Genomic DNA, 19,633 nt, shown 5'->3' with positions numbered 1-19,633 from the left:
AAGTCCATTTTCCATTTTGATGCTATGACATACCTCAATGTTCTAGATTTGAATTCTTGGAGTTTCAATTTTTCACTTGTTAAAGAAGCAATAAACCATATGGCAAAATCTTTTAAGAGGAAATAGACAATGCAACAATGCTACATCCCAGCAGTCAAAATGCTATATAAAGTCCGCTACGGTTGTTAAAGAATCAAGAAATAAAATATAAAGGTTTTATTAAATATTACACTAGAAATGTTTTGATTATATTAAATACTTTATTTCTTTTATATATATTTTTTTGAATTTTTGATTTCTTAATTTGTATCCTAATGATGTTGGTTAGTAAAAAAATTTCAAGTTAGTTTTTTTTAATTTGTTATTTATTTGTGTTATTTTTTTCTACTTATTTTTCTTTTCCATTTGAATTTTTATTTTATCCATTTAGGTGTTTTTTCCTAATTCATTTTTTTGTCTATCTGAATTTTTTCCTGTTATATATTTTTTGCACATTTGATTGAAATTTTCGTAACCATATATTGTTTGCCTATTTGTACGATTGTTTTCCTCAATTTTCTCACTCATTTATATTTTCTTTCTTTTCTATTCCTTTTTTTCACGTAATCTGTATTTTCTTTTACGATTTTTTTTCCCATTTTGCAGTTTTTTCCCGTCCGTATTTTTCTTGATCAACTGAAAGATTTTTTTTTCTTCTTATTTACAGTTTTCCTCTGTCATTGACTCATTGCCTCCCTGAGGAAAATCATACGGAAAAAGCAACAAGGGTTCCACACACACAATCCAACCATGTGATTTCATCACATTTATCTTCCTGAAAGAGTTAATGATTTATGATTCATCTCACTAAATCTTAAATTCTAAATCATAAATCTTTTTAAATGATTTAAAATTTATTTAAATAAATTTTTCTAGTACTTTTAAAAGAAAAAAATAGGGAGAAAAAGTGAAATAAACTTATCCATAAATTAAAATTAATATTTTAATTTATGCATAAGTTAAAAAAATTAGATTTTGAAAAAGCTAGTAAAAAAAGATTAATACACATTAATTTATAAGAAAGTTTATTTCACTTTTCCTTCTAAATTTTCTCCTAAAGTATTTTAGGAGACGTTTACTCAAATCATCCTAAGTTGCAACCAAATGCACCAATAGTTCACCAAATTAAGAAATACAAGTTGAAAAATATATTTTTAAAGAAACTTGCTAAAGAAACATATTCAAATTAAAGTTGACATTATAAACTATGAACGTAAATTCTTATTTTAAGTACGGATAAAAGCATTACATATATAGAATAATGTTAATATCATATTGTAAAAAAAATAACATTAGAAAGGAGAGTTGAATAATGTTTCACTTTTTAACCAACAAAAACTATTCATCAAATGCAATTAACATAGATAGACAGTACCAAATTCTATAAAAAAACTATCAAGTTTTAAAGAGAGAAGATTAACACCAAAGATTTTATATTGATTTATTTCCACCACTAAGATTATGTCTAATTCTTGATTAATAGATTAAGTTTTACTAACACAATTTTGTTTACAATAAGTGTTCTTTCTCAAGTCACTCCTGATTCAACAAAACAAAACTCAAGTATTCATTGACATAAAGTCTCTATGGACATTAATAACCCAAGTATTTTTTAATACCAAGTCTCTTCAAGCTTCCTAAATAGATAATAAAGAAAGAAATTATAAGAGACTAAAGTCTTCTTAAAAAGATAGATATTACAATGAAAGAGTGAGCTTGAGAGATTGTAAGGATTAAACATAATGAAAACACAACATTTTCTCAAAAAGATCTCTAATATATAAGTGAGCCTTGGAGCTTCCACTATTGTTACTTCAACTGCTTTTGCTTCATCTTCATTTCAAAAAGAACATTTAAATTTGTCCACTAAAGTACTAGATAACTCGCAAGGAGTGCTTATCTTATCTTTCTATAATTTGAAGCAACTTTGCAGTGGATAGGTAGGCAAAAAAGTAGAGCAATTGGCTTTTTTAAACAAATTGAGGCTAGTTTTGTCATTTTGCAAGTGAAGCTTCCAAAAATTAAGAAGACTAGTTCTTTGCCCAATTTTGATTATCCCAAGGTTGTTTTTTTTTGTTATATCTACAAATAGACAAATTCTGCAATAAATCCCTTAAATAGATGGTTCATCCATGAACCAATAAAGTATTATGTTTATTTTAAGTGGTTCACTGTGGATAATGGTGCTTCCACCATTAGATGTGAGGATATTTAAATAAGCGACAAGGATCAACTACTCATTACCTGTATTTATTATCGAGTGAATTTATGATTTTAGTTATAATTTAATAGTGAATACGTTTTTTGTTCTTCTTATGATACCTCAACCCTATCACAACCATAAATCTTCTACAGAAAATGACCCATGCTCCGATTCTGATCTCCATGCTTTTTCTAAGACCTCTATCTTCCAACCCTTTCAAGCACAAGCTCCCCATTGATGCTCTAATCGACAGTTTGCTCCTCACATAATCCTTCTGAACGTTAAGGTCTCTTTAATTAGGGTTTTTCATTTTTACTTCTCAATCTCGTTGATTTTCTTCTTCCTTTTTCTGATTCCTTACTCTTTTTTCCCAAGTTATTATGACGATGGGTCACTAATTTAGGGTATTTTTGTAATTTACTAAATTTAAATATTAAAAGAATTAAACTATTAAAAATATATATTACTGATATTGTTCACTTTTTTCACTCGTTCACATGGAACATTAACAAACTCACCCTAACAATCGTCCTATAAAGAATATAAGACAACCAAAGTATCAGTTCATTTAAGATAAATATAAGTGCGATATGATAAATTTTGTTTGTCACGACAACAACTTTATGAAATAAAAAAAGATGATAATTATATGAACTTATACATAGATAATTAAAAAAAATATTTATAATATCATTATCAACACTTAATTAAAAAAGGTGTCAATTCTCCTTTAAACTAACACATAGTTATATGAAAATATTTATTATAATAAACTTAACCTAACATATGTAAACCATGACTTTTTAACTTCTTCTAAAAAATATATATAAGTATGTCCATTTCAATAAAAATAAATAAGCTATGGTTAGGTACTCCCAAAACATGCCACTAACAAGTCTTTGGCCAATTTCCATCCTAGTAATCACTCATTAAAAATGCATGATATGAATCATTCTCTTTTGCTTATATAATTATGACAAACAAAAAGTGAGTTTATTATTACGTCATAACTATAAACTACCGTTTAAACAACTACAATTAAAAATCACAAATAAATGAAGGATAAAAAAAATTATTTTAATAATAACTTGACACAATAAACCTTAAACACATATAATTGATAAAATATACTGACTTTATTTTTTTCTGTTGGTAAAGATAGGAAAAATTATAAAAATGATCACAATAAAAATTAAATATAAGTCTTCATGTTTCTAACTACCACAATAAAAAATGAAAAATGTGATTTCATTTTTCCCACTTTAACTAGTGATATTATTTTAAAGAAGGTGAATAATTTTTAAAACTAGAGAAGAAATAGTATTATTGAAGTTCAAAGATTGTAAGCGATATTTTCCCTTTACAAAACTATTGATATATTTGCCTAAAACAAAAAAAAAAACAAAAAAAAAAAACTAGCAACCTCGTGATTAACAACATTAAATGTTAAATTTGTTTTTGTTTTTTAAATTAAACCTAATTGTCACTTTCCTGGTCACTTTTCATAATGTGATTGCAATCAAATTTTCTTTATTGCGTAATATATTTGTAAAATTGATAATTTCAAAAATTTTCATGAAATTTTAAGATTTCAAATTAGAAAACTGTATTATACAATCATAAAGTACTATTCGACTACAAAACAGTAACGAGAGGTAGAAGTCATCTTTTGCAGTTCTCAAAAAGTCGGTTGCCGAATCAACTCACAAACATAACAATAAAAGCTATTTAGAGTATTCAAGGTTGGAAACTAAAGAATTTACATAAATTTGTAAAACTTTGATAGATGAGTCGTAAACTAAACTCGCAAGAAAATTTCTATTATAGGAAATAATGATAAAAAAAAAGTATATGCATAACATTCTAGTCTTAATAACAATTCCGTATTTCGATTTCACAATAAAGCAAAATAACAAGCAAGAATGAAATTTAAATCTTTCAATACACTGGTATAGAGTAAGATTAAACTAAATAAACGATCAAATTATAAATGAATCCATAAAAACATGTTATTAAAGTGAAAATATTTTGTAAAAAAAAGTTTATTTCTTTAAATATGAAGCATAATAAAAAAAACACACTATTAAGCTCAATGGGGTGAGAGGCAAAAATTACATTCAGTTTCAAATAGTCAATTGAAACAAGAGTGCTCAACTAGTTCTAAAAGTTCAGAAGAGAAAAAATTGATTACAACTATTAACATTAAAAATATTTCCATTTCATGTTTTAAAAGTCAAATAAAACATTAAATAGTTTAGATTGAATTCAAATCCTTAATAAGAGAAATGATAGTGATGATTACCAAAAACATGGACAGAATCAACGAAAACTATCAAGTAGGAACAGAGGACAAAAATAAAGCAAACCATAAATCCATAAACTAATAAATCCAACAAGCTGTGCTAAAACTACTGCAATCCAGAAACGAAATATAAAAAAAATGTGAAAGCGAAGTACCAAGGACTTCCTTAGTACGGACTAAAACAGCAAATAAAGTGAGGGAAGCATACGAAATAGAAAAAACTAGAGTGCAGTTTCAGATTCCTGTCAACGGAATCTAAGAGACAAGATTGTCATTGAGAGAGAGTGAAGCTAGTTGATCAGCTGGACTGCTGGCTTGCTGCTGAGCAACATTCCTCAAAACATCCATGGCTTCAGCTACTTTTGCCTTCAGAGCATCTGGTGACTCAATTAGATGCAATACCTCAGGCTGGTCCATCTCCAAAAGCATGCCTGTAACCTTTGCTGCTGCATCATGTTCCAGCTGATCCACAAGCGGGTATAACGCTTCGCCAAGCATCTACCAAACCATTCACGATAAAGAATCAGTATAACTGTTTTCTAACAGATCACATGAATCAGTGAGTACTCAACCCAAATGTGCTAAAATCAAGACTCACAGTCCTCTGCTGTTCAGGTGGGGCATTAGCGAGAGCTGTAGCCAAAGCTTGAATGGGCATTGGCTGTCCCACAGTATCACGCATTGGCATACCACCCATGTCATATGGGACAGACAGCATTCCACCAGCAGCTACTGGAAGAGGGACATCTTGCATGTTGCGGCCAGGTGGGTAACGGTAGACACGTCCCCTTGGAAGCATCTGAGAAACAATTACTATAAGTATCACACCAACAAGCATACATACTAGTTAGATATGAGACAAGAAATAAAACACTGTGCAAGAGCACACCTGCTGCTGCATCATAGGCACTGGCTGCTGGGGTTGTTGTACAGGACCCGCTCCTCGGCGTCCCCCTGGGCGCTGCCCTTGTTGGCCCTGCTGAACCATAGGAACAAAGAAGCTTGGAATGGGAGCACCACCAGGTCTCATTCCAGGAACTAGTTGCTGCTGGTAACCAAATCCAGCCTGCATTTATTAATAGATAGTTACAGTCCCGATGTGAATTAATTGAACTTATAAGCTTCACATAATGGCATGGAGGACATATAAATCACTTGATCTTTGCTGAGGTGTTATATTAACAAAAAAAAATAGGGGACAAGTTAAAGAGGTGAATAACTGAAAAGCTTAAGTAAAAAATGTTTCTTGACATAGTTTTCAAGATTTATAAAACATTTTCTAATGCAATGTATAACCAAAAATAGAAGCTGAAGATGCAAACAACTGGGTGGTATTTACTTGTGGAGGCATCATAGCAGGGGGACCTTGCCCATACAAAAACTGTTGGCCAAGACCAGGAGCACCAGGTGGGTAGAGAGGCATGCGGGGTGCAACAGAAGGTGTAATTGCAACAGGCCTCATTTGAGAAAATTGTGCCTGCATGAAATCAGCAATTATGGTGAATATGGAAGGTTAAAATCCCTTTTCTTTTACATTTTCAATTGCCCAACCTACAATATACACCCAATTATCACACAACAGCAAACATAAAAGACAACAGTTTAATATGTGGAAATAAAATGCAATCAATCAATCATTATAATCATCCCACTAAGTGGGGGCTAGCGACATAAATCAAATGGGGTCAATCAGCAGTCACCACTAGGCTCTATCAAAAACTCGCTAAAACCATTTATTAATTATATTTTATTTTCCCTTACAAATTGCTTCATTCCCCATTCTACCCTCTTAGTCCAGCTATCATTCACTTGAGTAAATTCTCATTGGAGACCCTCTAGATCTTTTACATTTTATGGAGTACCCCACTTTCACACAACTAATTGGATTCAACAAACAATTAAATTTTCATATTAAGGATGTAGTTCTGAGTATCTGTCCTTGTATATATCATATAAACAATCGGTAGTTAGTCAAAAGAAGAAATCTAAATTGAACAGTACCTCAACCAATGCCTATTAATTCCAATGGACAACAAATGCTTCATTAGAAGAATCATTAAGGTAATCCAAAATCTAAAAGAGAATAATCAAATTCTTTAAACAACCAAAAAGTAAATCCTTATCAATATCTTACTGGTTTGTAGAGGTGGAGGAACTATATAGGACAAATTAGGGATTCTAGCTTGTACGATATCTAATGAAACTGGAACAAAATATAATAAATATTAAAATCAGAATGCAGCACCTGAAAACTGGGGTGCTGATAGTTAGGTTATATATTCGTAAGTGGTTATTATAACTTCCATAACCAATTTCAATAACCAGTTATATAACCTGTTATACAACTAATTTTATAATATTGCACTTGTATACTATGTGTTGCTTGTAAAACCTGTAATTTTATGGTTTTCAAAAGCTGGTGAAGCCTATTAAACTTGTTTCATTCATAATATTGTCATTCATATTGCCTAATTAACACAATATTTAATCTCTCTATGCACAAATAAAATTTTCAAAGAAAAAGTGAGCCATGTCCATTAGGAGTTCATAAGTTTAAAAAACTCTACTAAGTATGTCAAACCCCTTACAGTGGCAACATATCTAGTAAGAATGAAATAAATTTGGTAGGGTTATTTTTCTTGTTCCCATGACAGATTAATTATTAACAAAAATAATTAAGAAATTTTCATTTTCCAATGAATTCAAAGTACATTTTGATCAAAGCAAATAACTAATGAACTATGTAAAGAAACACAATAACAAAAAAGTCAAAGTTACACGTGAGAAAAAATAAAAACAAAAGAAGAAACCTTCAAATATAAAACCAGTTATAATTTTCAAATGACCGGTTATATTTCCAAAATAATTTATATAACTGGTTATACCTTAAATTTGTTATATAACTGAATATAAATAAAACTGGTTTCATAAATTTAAAAATTTAAAAAGTAATTTTATGTTTTATACTTTATATTTAATACAATTTTTATACTTCAGAAATCCTCTTATAGGGACAGAGTTGTAAAAAAAATGTGTACAACAAATGGGATAATTCTTTTAATTGATAGTTTATTTAAGTTAAAATAGTTATATTGCACAAGAACATTTTTAAAAAATATTCTTCAACAAGAGCGTTTTCAAAATCTATTCCTCAACATGAGCATTTTTAGCTATTTTCTTCAACAAGAACACTTTTGATTATTTTCTTTTAATCTCTAATAATGTTTTTTATCTATCATTCTTATTTCCAAATCAAATTTTAATATTTTAAAATAAATTATCAATAATTCAAACTAATTCTGTAATAAAATAAAAATATTAAGTATTTTCAAATAAGACATGATTTATATATTGAAAATATATATTTATTATAAAATTCAATTGCGTTAAATGACAATTTATCATGAGCATTGATTTTAACAGTTAATTTCTTTTCTAATTTTAAAATTGGTTTTGGTTAAATAGCCATTTTTAAAAAATTAAAATCAGCAATAACAAACCAAAACCAGTTATAAAAAAATGGTTATGCTTAATTTTTATATCCTCTTTTAAATAACCGGTTATTATGAAACATTTTAATTATGATTATGGTTAATTTATTTATAACTGGTTATTTTGATCATCCATACTTGACACCATCAAATAAACCAAAACACCATCAAATAAACCAAAACACCATCAACTAAACCAATCATACCATACAGCATATTGTAATTCAGACTATGCTTCAAAGAAATAACATTTAAAAATTTTAACACATAACTTTAACTAATCTAAACACATAGGAGAAATTTTATGACCATATTAAGTATATTTAAACTAAAAGAGGAATGCTGGCACAAAAGCATACCGAATAACTACCATACATGGGGAAAATGCAGGTATTTCTGCACTAAAAACATATCACTATACCTATAATGTTAAAAAGCAACAGCTGAGCCACTGTTACAACAGGATTACCTGTAACCTTGCTCTTCTCTCTTCTTTTCTCTGTGCCAGGGCAACGTACAGAGGTTTTCCAGAAATCATTTTACCATTCATCTCCCCAAGCTACGAGTAGCAACAGATTTGTATATCAAGATGTTGATTGCTTAGAAAAAAAATAATATATTAGTTGCATATAAATATTTACTTACAGCTCGAGATGCTTCCTCAGGAGTTGAAAATGCAACAAATCCTGAACCTCTACTAATTCCATTCGGGTCTCGCATGACCTGCAGAATACATGGAAGAAATATGCATTGCTCAAATATGTTAACAATAAAAAGAACTTGGAACAACATATACCAGCTAAAAAATCACATTCACACACCTTGCATGAAGTTATTGTTCCAAACTCGAAGAACATTTCTTTAAGTTTTTCATCACTGATGGTATCATCCAAGTTCTTCAGATACAAGTTCACACCTTGATATTTGTCAGCAGATTCCTTTATAGTCTGCTCAAATCGTCCTTTCAATTCAAGTTCTCGCTCAGATTTTTTCTGGGCTTTTCCAACATACCACTCCTTGTCGTCAAATTTCTTCCCATTAAGTTCCTCAACAGCTTTTGCAGCATCGTCAGGGTTTTCAAAATTGACAAAGCCAAAACACTTTGATTTACCTTCTCCATCTCTCATTACTACAGCACTAGTAATGGTTCCATATTCTCCGAAAATTTTCCTCAACTCTTCATCCATGGTTGAATCTGATAGGTTTTTCACATAGACATTATTGAATTTTGTCTTACTGAGAGCATTCTCTCTATCTTGCTTTCGCAGGAAATGACCTACATAAACCTGCTTATCATTGATCAGCATGCCATTCAACTTGTCAATAGCATTCTGTGCAGACTCTTCGTTGTCAAATTGAACAAAACCATAGCCTTTAGACAGGCCAGAACCATCAGTTGCTATTTTGCAAGAAAGAATGTGTCCAAAAGAAGAAAAAGTATCATGTAAGGCCTTGTGGTCAATAGCCTTATCCAAATTCTGCACCAAAATTATCATTAAAAAGATGAGATGCAACATGTTAATATATTGACACATAGCAACAAATTATTCACCCAGGACTACTAAAAAAAGAAAACTATGCAAATAAAAAAAAAATCAGTTTAAGAAAAAAGAATTCAAAAATTCATTTACAAAACAATGAAAACTTTGCCTGCATACTTCAAGATATTTTCACAAACCAATCACACTTCAGCTCTCCATACTCAAAAAAAAAACCCCTCTTACTCATAGAATCAACTTTGATTTAAGCTAAATTAAAATACAGGTTTCTTTACTGTTAACCTCATCCTTAAATCTGACGTTTAAAAAGACTAATCTAAATTCTGAACCACAAATATCATAAAAGAATGAGATACAGCACGCCAGTAAAAAACACAGACAATAAAAAAAACTTACAAATTTCATTTTCCATTTTCTAATACCGCACGCCACTAATTTCATTTTCCATTTTCTAATACCGCATGCATACTTACAAATATTTTCTCAAACCAAACTCGCCTTGGTCATAGAATTAGCTTCCATTTAAGATAATTAAAAAGTAAAATACAGATTTCTTCGCTGTTAACCTCAACCTTACATCTGACATTTAATCAATTAAAAGCAAAATACTATTAAAAATAAAACGGTTACTACGCTGGAAATACAAAACTCTGATAATTTCTCTCTCCCAATAAATACATTCTAATTTAAGTCAGTTATACGAACCAAAACATCCAAAATACCCCTAATTTATAAGAAAACCACTCTTTCTAACTTGATATTAATCTCGTAATCAATAACTAGCACACGAACATAAACAAATTCAAAGGCTAATTATTCACACAGAAATCATTTTGTAGCAAACGCACCTTGATAAAAATATTCGCAGTACCACTCTTCCGAATACTAGGATCCCGATGAGAATACATGATCCTAATATGTTTGTTGTTCAGTGGAGTAAAATTCAGCACATCCAATGCCCTCGCCGCTGAAAAATTCACACAAACCATTTTCACCGTATGCAAAACACACAAAAAAATGAAAAATGAAAAAAAAAAAAGTATAAAAACGCACCATCCTGAGGGTTACTGTAATTAACATAGCCGTAACCGAGTGAACGACGCGTCGTCAAGTCCCTGCAGACGCGCACCGAAACGACTTGGCCGACCTGGTTGAACAGATCGTAGAGCTGCGAGTCGTTGACATTGAAGTCGAGATCGCCGACGTACAACGACGTCGTAACAAACTGGTTCGCGTTCGGCGCGGCGGGAGCCACGCCGTTGGGAGGAGTCGAAACGGGACTCTGATGCTGCACCTGAATCTGCGCCATCGCCGCCTCAGAAATAGATAGTGATAGATACACGAAAAAAACTCTGATAAACTAAACCCTAATCGCCTTGGGAAATATTTTTTGGAATAGTTCTTTTTTTTCTGATTTTGCTTTGCTTTGCTTCTTCCGTGTAAATAGAGTAGGGATAGTAGCTCCGCCGGAGATCCGAGCGGAAGCGGTGGTGGCGGCGGCGAACAAACTGAAAATATATTTTTGGTTTTTTGTTTTTTTCAGTTTTGGGGGAGGGCAGAAGGGGCTGCACCGCGCGGCACGCACGTAAGGGGGTGGCTTATATAGGTGCGAGTGGGAAACCCTAGTTTAATGCGTAGGTCAAATGGGTGACATGGGCTCGCACGTGCGAGAGGGCCCAGTCAGAGACGGGAAGTTACGACGGAGCATTTCCCGCGTAACAATAGGGCCATGTGGGTGGACCTGGCCTGCTTTCGGTTTCTTGTCGTTTTAGGTTGGATTTGGGAGCAGTGATCACGCGCTAGGTCAAATAGATGACATGGGCTCTCACGTGTGAGAGGGCCCAGTTAGAGAAGGTGGGGGTACGAGTTTCCCGTGATTCTATAAGGCCATGTGAGTGGGCCTGGCCTGCTTTTTCGTTCTCGTAATTTTTGTTTTTGTTTCTGCCAAATGTTGGATATCGATATTACCAATGGGCCAGACAGACGTTGGTGTTTTTTGAGAATATATATCCCACTTGCAACATGAACAAAAATAATTATTTTTTCAAAGTAGTAAAAAAATTATAAAAAAAAAAAAAGAAAAATTAAATTATACTTTTAATTTCTCTATAATATTCAAATTCTGTAATCTTGGTCTCAAAATTTTAAATTTCACAATTTTAGTTCAATTGTTAAATGTTTTTTTTTATATTGCTAAAATTGAAATATTAACCACAATTTAATATTAAATAAATGACATGATAATTAATATTCATTCTTATATATTAAATATGAATGATTATTTTGTACGAAAATTTGTATTTAAATGTTTTTCTTAAATGAGGGAATTTTTAGGAGTTTTTTTAACTTTTTGTCTAATTCATTTTTTATTTATTATATTTATTTATAAAATAAAATTTAATATTTTAAAGTAAATTATTCATATTCAAAAATAATAGTGCTAACATATAAGATATTCATCATAAATTTAAAATATAATTTATATGTTTAAAAATATTTATTTATACAAATTTTAAATATAATTATATATTCAAATATGGTATTTATATATATATATATATATAATTTATTATTATAAATTCTAATTATATATAATAAATATTTAACCAGTTCATTTCACAAGATAAAAGGCTAGTTTAGTAGTATTTAGAATAAATTTCACTCATAGGAGTAAAAATAGGATAAAAGTGCAATCAAAAGATAAAAATTATGTATTTTATAAAATTAGGGACTAAAATTGTGTAATTAACAATTAATGACCATAATTATATATTTGATATTATAGTGGCCAAAAGTAAAATTTAATAAAAAAAAGTTTTATTTTGAAAATAAAAAGTATCGATAAGAAAAACATTTTGGGGACCTTTAAAAATTTCTTAGCTCTCTCGTAAAACCTTTTGTAACTTTTTGGTCGGCTACATTCGGTCAATCAACATAAAGAAGTCCTTCAAAGGTATATCAATACCATTATATTACAGTACATATAACATTCTCTAATATCACTCAACATAAAGAACAGTTTGCTTTGTGCATCTTGTGTGCTTGCATGATTCAAACAATATAGCACATTTAATATTTCATAAAAGTTTTGTCACAAAATCATCAATAATTCTTTAGTGTGGAGGCTTCCATGATGACAAATGACGCATCTCAGTTTACACAATACCTTCCTTTACCACCATGGCTATGACTTAAGCTAGTAATAGCAATCATTTTGAGTTACTAGCTAGTACTTAACATTGCTTGACGGATTGATGTTTATAAGCATGATAACATTACCTAAGAAGGCTCTTCTTTTATTCTTTCATTTAGTAGTCTTTATTAGTATATCTAAGTTACACGAGCATAAGAGAAAAACAAAAACTTAACAAATTATTTTAATTTATTTTTCTTCTCTTCATTTAATAAATTGTGAAAGAATAGTTTCTTTTGTAAATCCAACTTCATTGCATAGCTTACAACAATGATATATATGAGCATTTATAAAGTTAAAAGTCAAAAATAATATTAAAGCAGGTTTTAATGTAGGATTGTAAATAGACAAATAACACTTTCAATGTTACAACACCTTCTATTTTATTAACTTACTGGTTATAATTTAAAATCTTACGGTGACCCTTTTTAGTTACTAGTACCTAAAATGTTAGAAGGTGTGATGTCTAGTAGCATTAGTTTAGGAAGTAAGTTTGTTCCACGATATCCAGTTAACCAATCATGGAAGAAATATAAGAGTTTACCTTGTTAGTTTAACTTTATTATTTCTTTCTTCTTCTTCTTTTTTTTTCTCTGCACTACAATTTTTTGATATCGTAAATTCTTATAGGTGATTTCATCACATTTTAGTCATAATTTCTAATCTTTTCTCTGTATTTTAGGACATTTAGGCATTATTTTTTCTTAAAAAATACATTTTTTTTAATCATTCTGGTTCACTTTATTATTTCATTTATTTATAAGTAGAAAAGGAGAATATCAACTTGAAACAAAAGGATAGCTAAATTAGATGAATCGAAGAAAGGAAAAAAGATGTTAGAAAGTATGTTCCGGAATTTGCAACATTAGTAAAGTACCAATAAAGTAAACTAGGATTGGTCAAATATATATTACAAGAAATTAAGTTTTAATCATCTTTGTACATGTGTATCTACCATGTTATCCCTTTCACAATTTACCAATGACATCTTCGAATTGGCCATATCAAAGCTAGCAAAATTCAACCTTCAATTTCTCATAATTTATTACGATCTACAAAGTTTGAGTCTTTTGACTACGTAAATCATAAACTTACTAAAAAAACATGCACTATATTTCATCAAGAGTGATTTTATTATAACAAATTATGTTTTGGTCCCATTTCATTATGACATTTGAGGTCTTTCTCCCATTTTTTCAATAAATGGTTTTCATTATTTTATTTTGTTTGTTGGTGATTTCTCTCTTATTACATATGGATATATTTTCTAAAACATAGATATAAACTGTGCAAAATTTATATCAATTTTGCAAAGATGATTAAAGCTTAATTTTCTTGTACTATTAACACTCTTCGCACAAATGTTGTTGGATATCATAAGTCTTTTTTACTTCAACTTCTTAATCAATAAGGTACTATTGTTCAATGCTCTCGTCCTCACACCTCTCAATAGAATGGTCAAGTTGAACGAAAACATTGTTATATCCTTGACTTCATCCATGCTCTTCTCTTGTCTACCTCATGTCCAAAAAATTTTTTGGGGAGAAGTCGCTCTTATTGTCATCTACACTATCATTGTCTTCTTACCTTGAAATTTCAAAATTTGTCTCCTTTTGAAAAATTGTTTGGTAAGCCCCCTAACTAATTAAGTCCTTAAACCTTTTTGGTGCATTTATTTTGTTCTCTTAGAACTTAATGAGCACACAAAATTAGAACCTCGTGCTTATGTTTCTTTCTTAGTTATGTCATTGAATATAAAGGATGTCATTGTTGGGATCCCATTTCAAATAGAGTATGCATCTCTCGCCACGTTACCTTTTGGGAACATACCTTGTTTTCTTAACTATCCAAGTTTCAAGATTCACTTTAAAAACAAGTCTTGATAGAATTACTTTACTCAATAACTTATCATCTATATTGAATTTTAATGATTCAATTGAATTAAAAATTTTCAATGAATATATTACTATGATGAAGTATAATATAGTTCTCAAATTTTATATAAATTTGTAAATTTGATCTATTCATTGTAAAATTTTAATTTGAAGATTGGATCATTAAAATTCAATATAAACCATGAGTTATTAAATGAAGTAACCCTCATCTCTCTCTATACACACACACACACATATATAGATATATATAGGGGCAATTGAAGTGATAACACTTATTAATATGACAACATGAGAATAAGTAGATTAAAATAAATATTTTAGATTAAAAAATTGTAAATAAAGTTACTGTGTATTGCTATCATCGTAATTTTTTCCTATCATTATTGTCGTTATTTTCATCACCTCCACCTTCGCCACATCACCACCACTACAATCACCTCCACCGCCACAACTGGCAAAGGTGGTAACAACGACAATGATTGTAGTGATTAGTGCAATTGTCACCATTATCATTGTCGTTGTCACCACCATCGCCACTATTGTCACCACAACTATCGATAGTGGTGATAACAATGATAATATTGATGGTGACACTAACAATAATGATGCAACAATAGTGTGGTGAAGGTGATGGTTGTGATAATGACGATGATAATGGTAATGTGATGGCAATGTAGTAGAGGTAGATGTGTTAATAGTGGCAACAGTTGCAATAACAAGGATGAGGACAATAATGATAAAGAGAATAGAGATGACAGTGATACATAGTAATTTTATTTGTAATTTGTTAATCTACACTATTTATTTTATTCTAAATGATTTTCAAATTTTTTAAAAATTTGCAGTTTGATTTATACATTAAAAACTTTTTATTTAATAGTTAGATCGTTGAAATTTGATAAAAATATATTGAATGAAGTAAGTCTATTAAAACTTATTCTTGAAATAAATAAATATCTTTCACACACACAAACACGCACGCACACACACGCGCACACACACACACACACACGCACACACACCCACGCACGCACGCGCGCACACACACACGCACACACACACACACACACGCACGCACACACACACACGCACGCACACACACACACGCACACACGCGCACACGCACACACGCACACACACGCACACACACACACACACACACAGACACACACACATTAAGAACTTTTTATTTTAATGGTTAGATCGTTGAAATTTGATAAAAATATATTGAATGAAGTAAGTCTATTAAAACTTATTCTTGAAATAAATGAATATCTTTCACACACACACACACAAACAGGCACGCACACACACGCGCACACACACACACACACGCACACACACACACGCACGCACACATGCACACACACCCACGCACGCACGCGCACACACACACGCACGCACGCGCGCACACACACACACGCACACGCACACACACACGCGCACACGCACACGCACACACCCACACACACTCACACACATACACGCGCACACACACAACACACACAGACACACACACATTAAGAACTTTTTATTTAATGGTTAGATCGTTGAAATTTGATAAAAATATATTGAATGAAGTAAGTCTATTAAAACTTATTCTTGAAATAAATGAATATGAATATCTTTCACACACACACACACTCATACATACAAAAATCATTTGCTCTACCAACTTGCCTCGTTGATAACAAAGTTTTATGTAGTCGGGCAGAAGAAGACTTGATCGATTATTTCATTCACATTTTCATACAATTCACTATGCGACACACACACACACATAAAAATCATTTGCTCTACCAACTTGCCTCGTTGATAACAAAGTTTTATGTAGTCGGGCAGAAGAATACTTGATCGATTATTTCATTCACATTTTCATACAATTCACTATGCGACAATGTGCAGAAGAAGTCTTGATCGATTATTTCATTCACATTTTCATACAATTTACTATGCGACAATGTTAGTGTCACTGTGTTAATGACTACAAAGAGTAACAATTTCATGTCTTAATTTTATGTAATACCGCTTTTTGTTCTCAATTTTCTCTACCACGTTTAAGATATTATACTATGCAAATTTGAAAATTATTGAATAGCTTTCATTATATATATAAAAATAATAATAATATTTTATACTAAATGAGTTTTTTTTATTCATCAAAATTATGAACATAACACCAAAATTCAAACTTAAAAACCTTATATATATATATATATATATATATATATATATATATATATATATATATATATATATATATATATATATATATATATTATTTTCAACTCTTAGACGGATCCTAATAATTCATAGTAATAACTTTTCATTCAAATGCTTAAAGTATCTCAACTTTATTAATTAATATATTTTTATATTATTTGGTAACAATACTTATAAACAAATTAAAGATAAATAGAATTAATTAACTTTCGCTAGAGGCTCCTTTTGGCGATTATACTTTATGAACATTTCAAAATGTTGATCTTCCTAATTTCCCTCCCAATTCAAGTCTTAATTCTAACGTTGTCTTTCCCGGTGGCCCTACATGCACTGTGTGATAGAAAGAAATTTGCATGTCAATGATGGAAAAAATAAATGGACGCATGTACCTTGAATACTCGATGTGCCTACTTTATGAAAGTCGGATCTATGATGGTGAGTGGAGTATCCGGTGTGAATATTATTTTACGTTTCGGCTAGATCGAGGACAATCCAATGCTTTTTTCAAATTGAAATTCAAGACGTGAAAGGATCGTAACGTAGGCTTAAGATTTAAGAAGAAGAAGATGTAGAAGTAGTAGGTGTGCGTGGACTTCAGTGTCCGTAGCTCCTCCTTTTAACCTAAAAGCTTCGATTTATTCACACCCACTGCGCTGAAATCAACAAGCAAAGAGCCAAAGAGAGACAATTAAGCAGGTTTGGTTAATTTGGTCTCAAAGCGGGAACAGTACACGTTGAAGACAGCTTTGTCTTTTCTTCTTTCCCAACACAACCAAAGGAGAAAGTGAAAACTAAAGCAAACCAAAGCACAGCCTGCATATTCAGAACAAAGGATAAAAATTTCTCGTTAAATGGTCAAACTAACAAACCCCTTCATCTGCCTTCCGGGTGCAATGGGAAAAGCTCTAGAGTTCTATGTCCCTCCTCTTTCTGCGATGACCAACTTTGGTCTTCTGAGTACTCAAATGCCCAACTCCTACACTTCTTCAACGGACTATCTTCCTCCTCTCTTTCATCTACTACTTCATCCTGCCCAAAAAAACAACATTAAAAACCATGTCATACAACATGTATATATATACAAACTACTATTTTACATCATCAACTATTTCTTTTTAATAATAGTATCTTCCATCTCATAGATAAGAACCATAAAAATCAAACTTGTTTGATAACCATATCAAACGATGTTATAATAATTTTTAAGATAATAAATTTGGACCTAATTCAACTTTATAAAATTAATTTAAAAAATAAAATTATTTTTTACTTATATATACCATAATGACCATCTCATAAGTTTAGAGGTTTTTAGTACATTCTTCTTACATGGATGACTTGACATCTAAAACATAAAGTTTATAATATTATATTTAGGATTTCAATAAAGACTTAATATCAGATGCAACAATTATTCCAATAATAATTACTAAAATAGGCTTTAAAATCATTTTAAGAAAGTAGATTTATAAATTTAATTCAATTTTCTATAATAAATTTGTAAAGTAAAAATTATTAGCTACTTATAAACATTATTATTGTCATGTGAGATTTTCGATAATAACCGAATAGCTATCACATGAGATTTTTTATAGTAATCAAATAGCTAGCTTAAAGCCTAGAGAGTTGAATTACAAATTATGACTAGCTAAGACATATATACATACCCGCTTTGTGGAATCCAAACTAGTTATCACACTGCAACTAAAGGGAGGAGACCATAGTGTGGTGGGAGTACGAGGACTGTGAGCAAGGCCTAGGTTGTTACGCTTCTGCTTTTGTCTCTCGCGTGCTTTGTGGTTTTGGAACCAATAGAACACGTTCTTCCCTTCGATCTTCCCGTACTTGCTAAGCTGAACCGTGATCTGCTCTATTTGTTGAGCATTTGGTGTTCTCATCCCTCCTCTGTACAGCATCTCCAATATCCCTATCTGTTCTTGCGTCGGATTCCACCGTGTCCCTCCTGAAATATGCGTTTCCACCTGTATCATATAAAATTATTAAACCATATATTAATACCATACATATAATTGGTTCATTATTTTTGCATCATATATATGAATGAGCACGTGAACTAATTGTCAGTAGTACTACTATGTATAATATATATATTAATTGCATGGATATGATATGCCATGGGGCAAATTAAATTAAAGGGAATTTCGAAGAGATTAATAATGAACCTGGGCATGCGCATGAGGTGAAGGTGGGTCTCTTTTGTTATCATCAGAGGATCCAAGTTTTCTGGAGGCACTTTCAGGTTTGATGAAGCTCTTGAGGTCGAAAGGTGTAGTATTGGTGTCGGTGTAGGAAAGTTTGGGAGCAAGGGGTCGTAAACGTTTGCACCCAAGTGTGAGGGAGGGTTCGTGCTCCCAGAATCCACGTGCGAACTGATGCACCTTCATGCTTGATTAATTTACTTACTTACAAGTTACTAGCTCCCATATGGTGAAGAACTTAATGATGGGAAGCTCGGTGATTATATAGAGGATGATGATGATGGTGGAACAAGTAGAACAAACAGTGATTAAAGTGGTCACAAAGTGGGAAATGAGGTGTTGCCTGCAACAACCAAGACCAAATCATGAGGTGCGGTTGACTTGGGAATTTCCTGCTGTAAATTAAACTAAAAGGTGATGCAATTCTAAGCACAAGAAGAATTATTTATTCAGAAAAGGAAAAAAAAAAAAAACTCACAGCGACAGTCATGTATATAAAGAGGAAACTGTAGGTTAATAAAATTTGTTTTATCACATCAACTACTCAGTGATATAACTAAAATAATACA

General features: G+C 31.2%; 2 protein-coding genes across 2 annotated transcripts; both read right to left on the bottom strand.

Annotated features, from left to right (window-relative positions):
- Positions 1-4,598: 4,598 nt before the first annotated feature.
- On the bottom strand, positions 4,599-11,127 carry LOC109814298 (polyadenylate-binding protein 2). Its single transcript, XM_020378685.3, has 9 exons — positions 10,588-11,127; positions 10,383-10,501; positions 8,857-9,513; positions 8,681-8,758; positions 8,505-8,594; positions 5,884-6,021; positions 5,434-5,610; positions 5,143-5,343; positions 4,599-5,042 (listed from the first exon to the last, which is right to left on the bottom strand). The coding sequence occupies exons 1-9, from the start codon at positions 10,841-10,843 to the stop codon at positions 4,800-4,802; spliced, it is 1,959 nt and encodes a 652-aa protein (XP_020234274.1). The 5' UTR covers positions 10,844-11,127; the 3' UTR covers positions 4,599-4,799.
- A 6,332-nt stretch (positions 11,128-17,459) lies between these two features.
- Positions 17,460-19,395, bottom strand: LOC109814305 (WUSCHEL-related homeobox 4). The gene is made up of 3 exons (XM_020378701.3): positions 19,029-19,395; positions 18,513-18,827; positions 17,460-17,874 (listed from the first exon to the last, which is right to left on the bottom strand). Exons 1-3 carry the CDS (start codon positions 19,248-19,250, stop codon positions 17,719-17,721), a joined length of 693 nt encoding a protein of 230 aa, XP_020234290.1. The 5' UTR covers positions 19,251-19,395; the 3' UTR covers positions 17,460-17,718.
- Between the last annotated feature and the right edge of the window lie 238 nt (positions 19,396-19,633).

This window comes from Cajanus cajan, chromosome 9, assembly GCF_000230855.2.
Source record: "Cajanus cajan strain Asha chromosome 9, NIPB_CcT2T_4, whole genome shotgun sequence".
NCBI lineage: Eukaryota > Viridiplantae > Streptophyta > Magnoliopsida > Fabales > Fabaceae > Cajanus > Cajanus cajan.
Note: the sequence above shows the minus strand (reverse complement) of the source record. Positions and strands in the feature narration are given on the sequence as shown.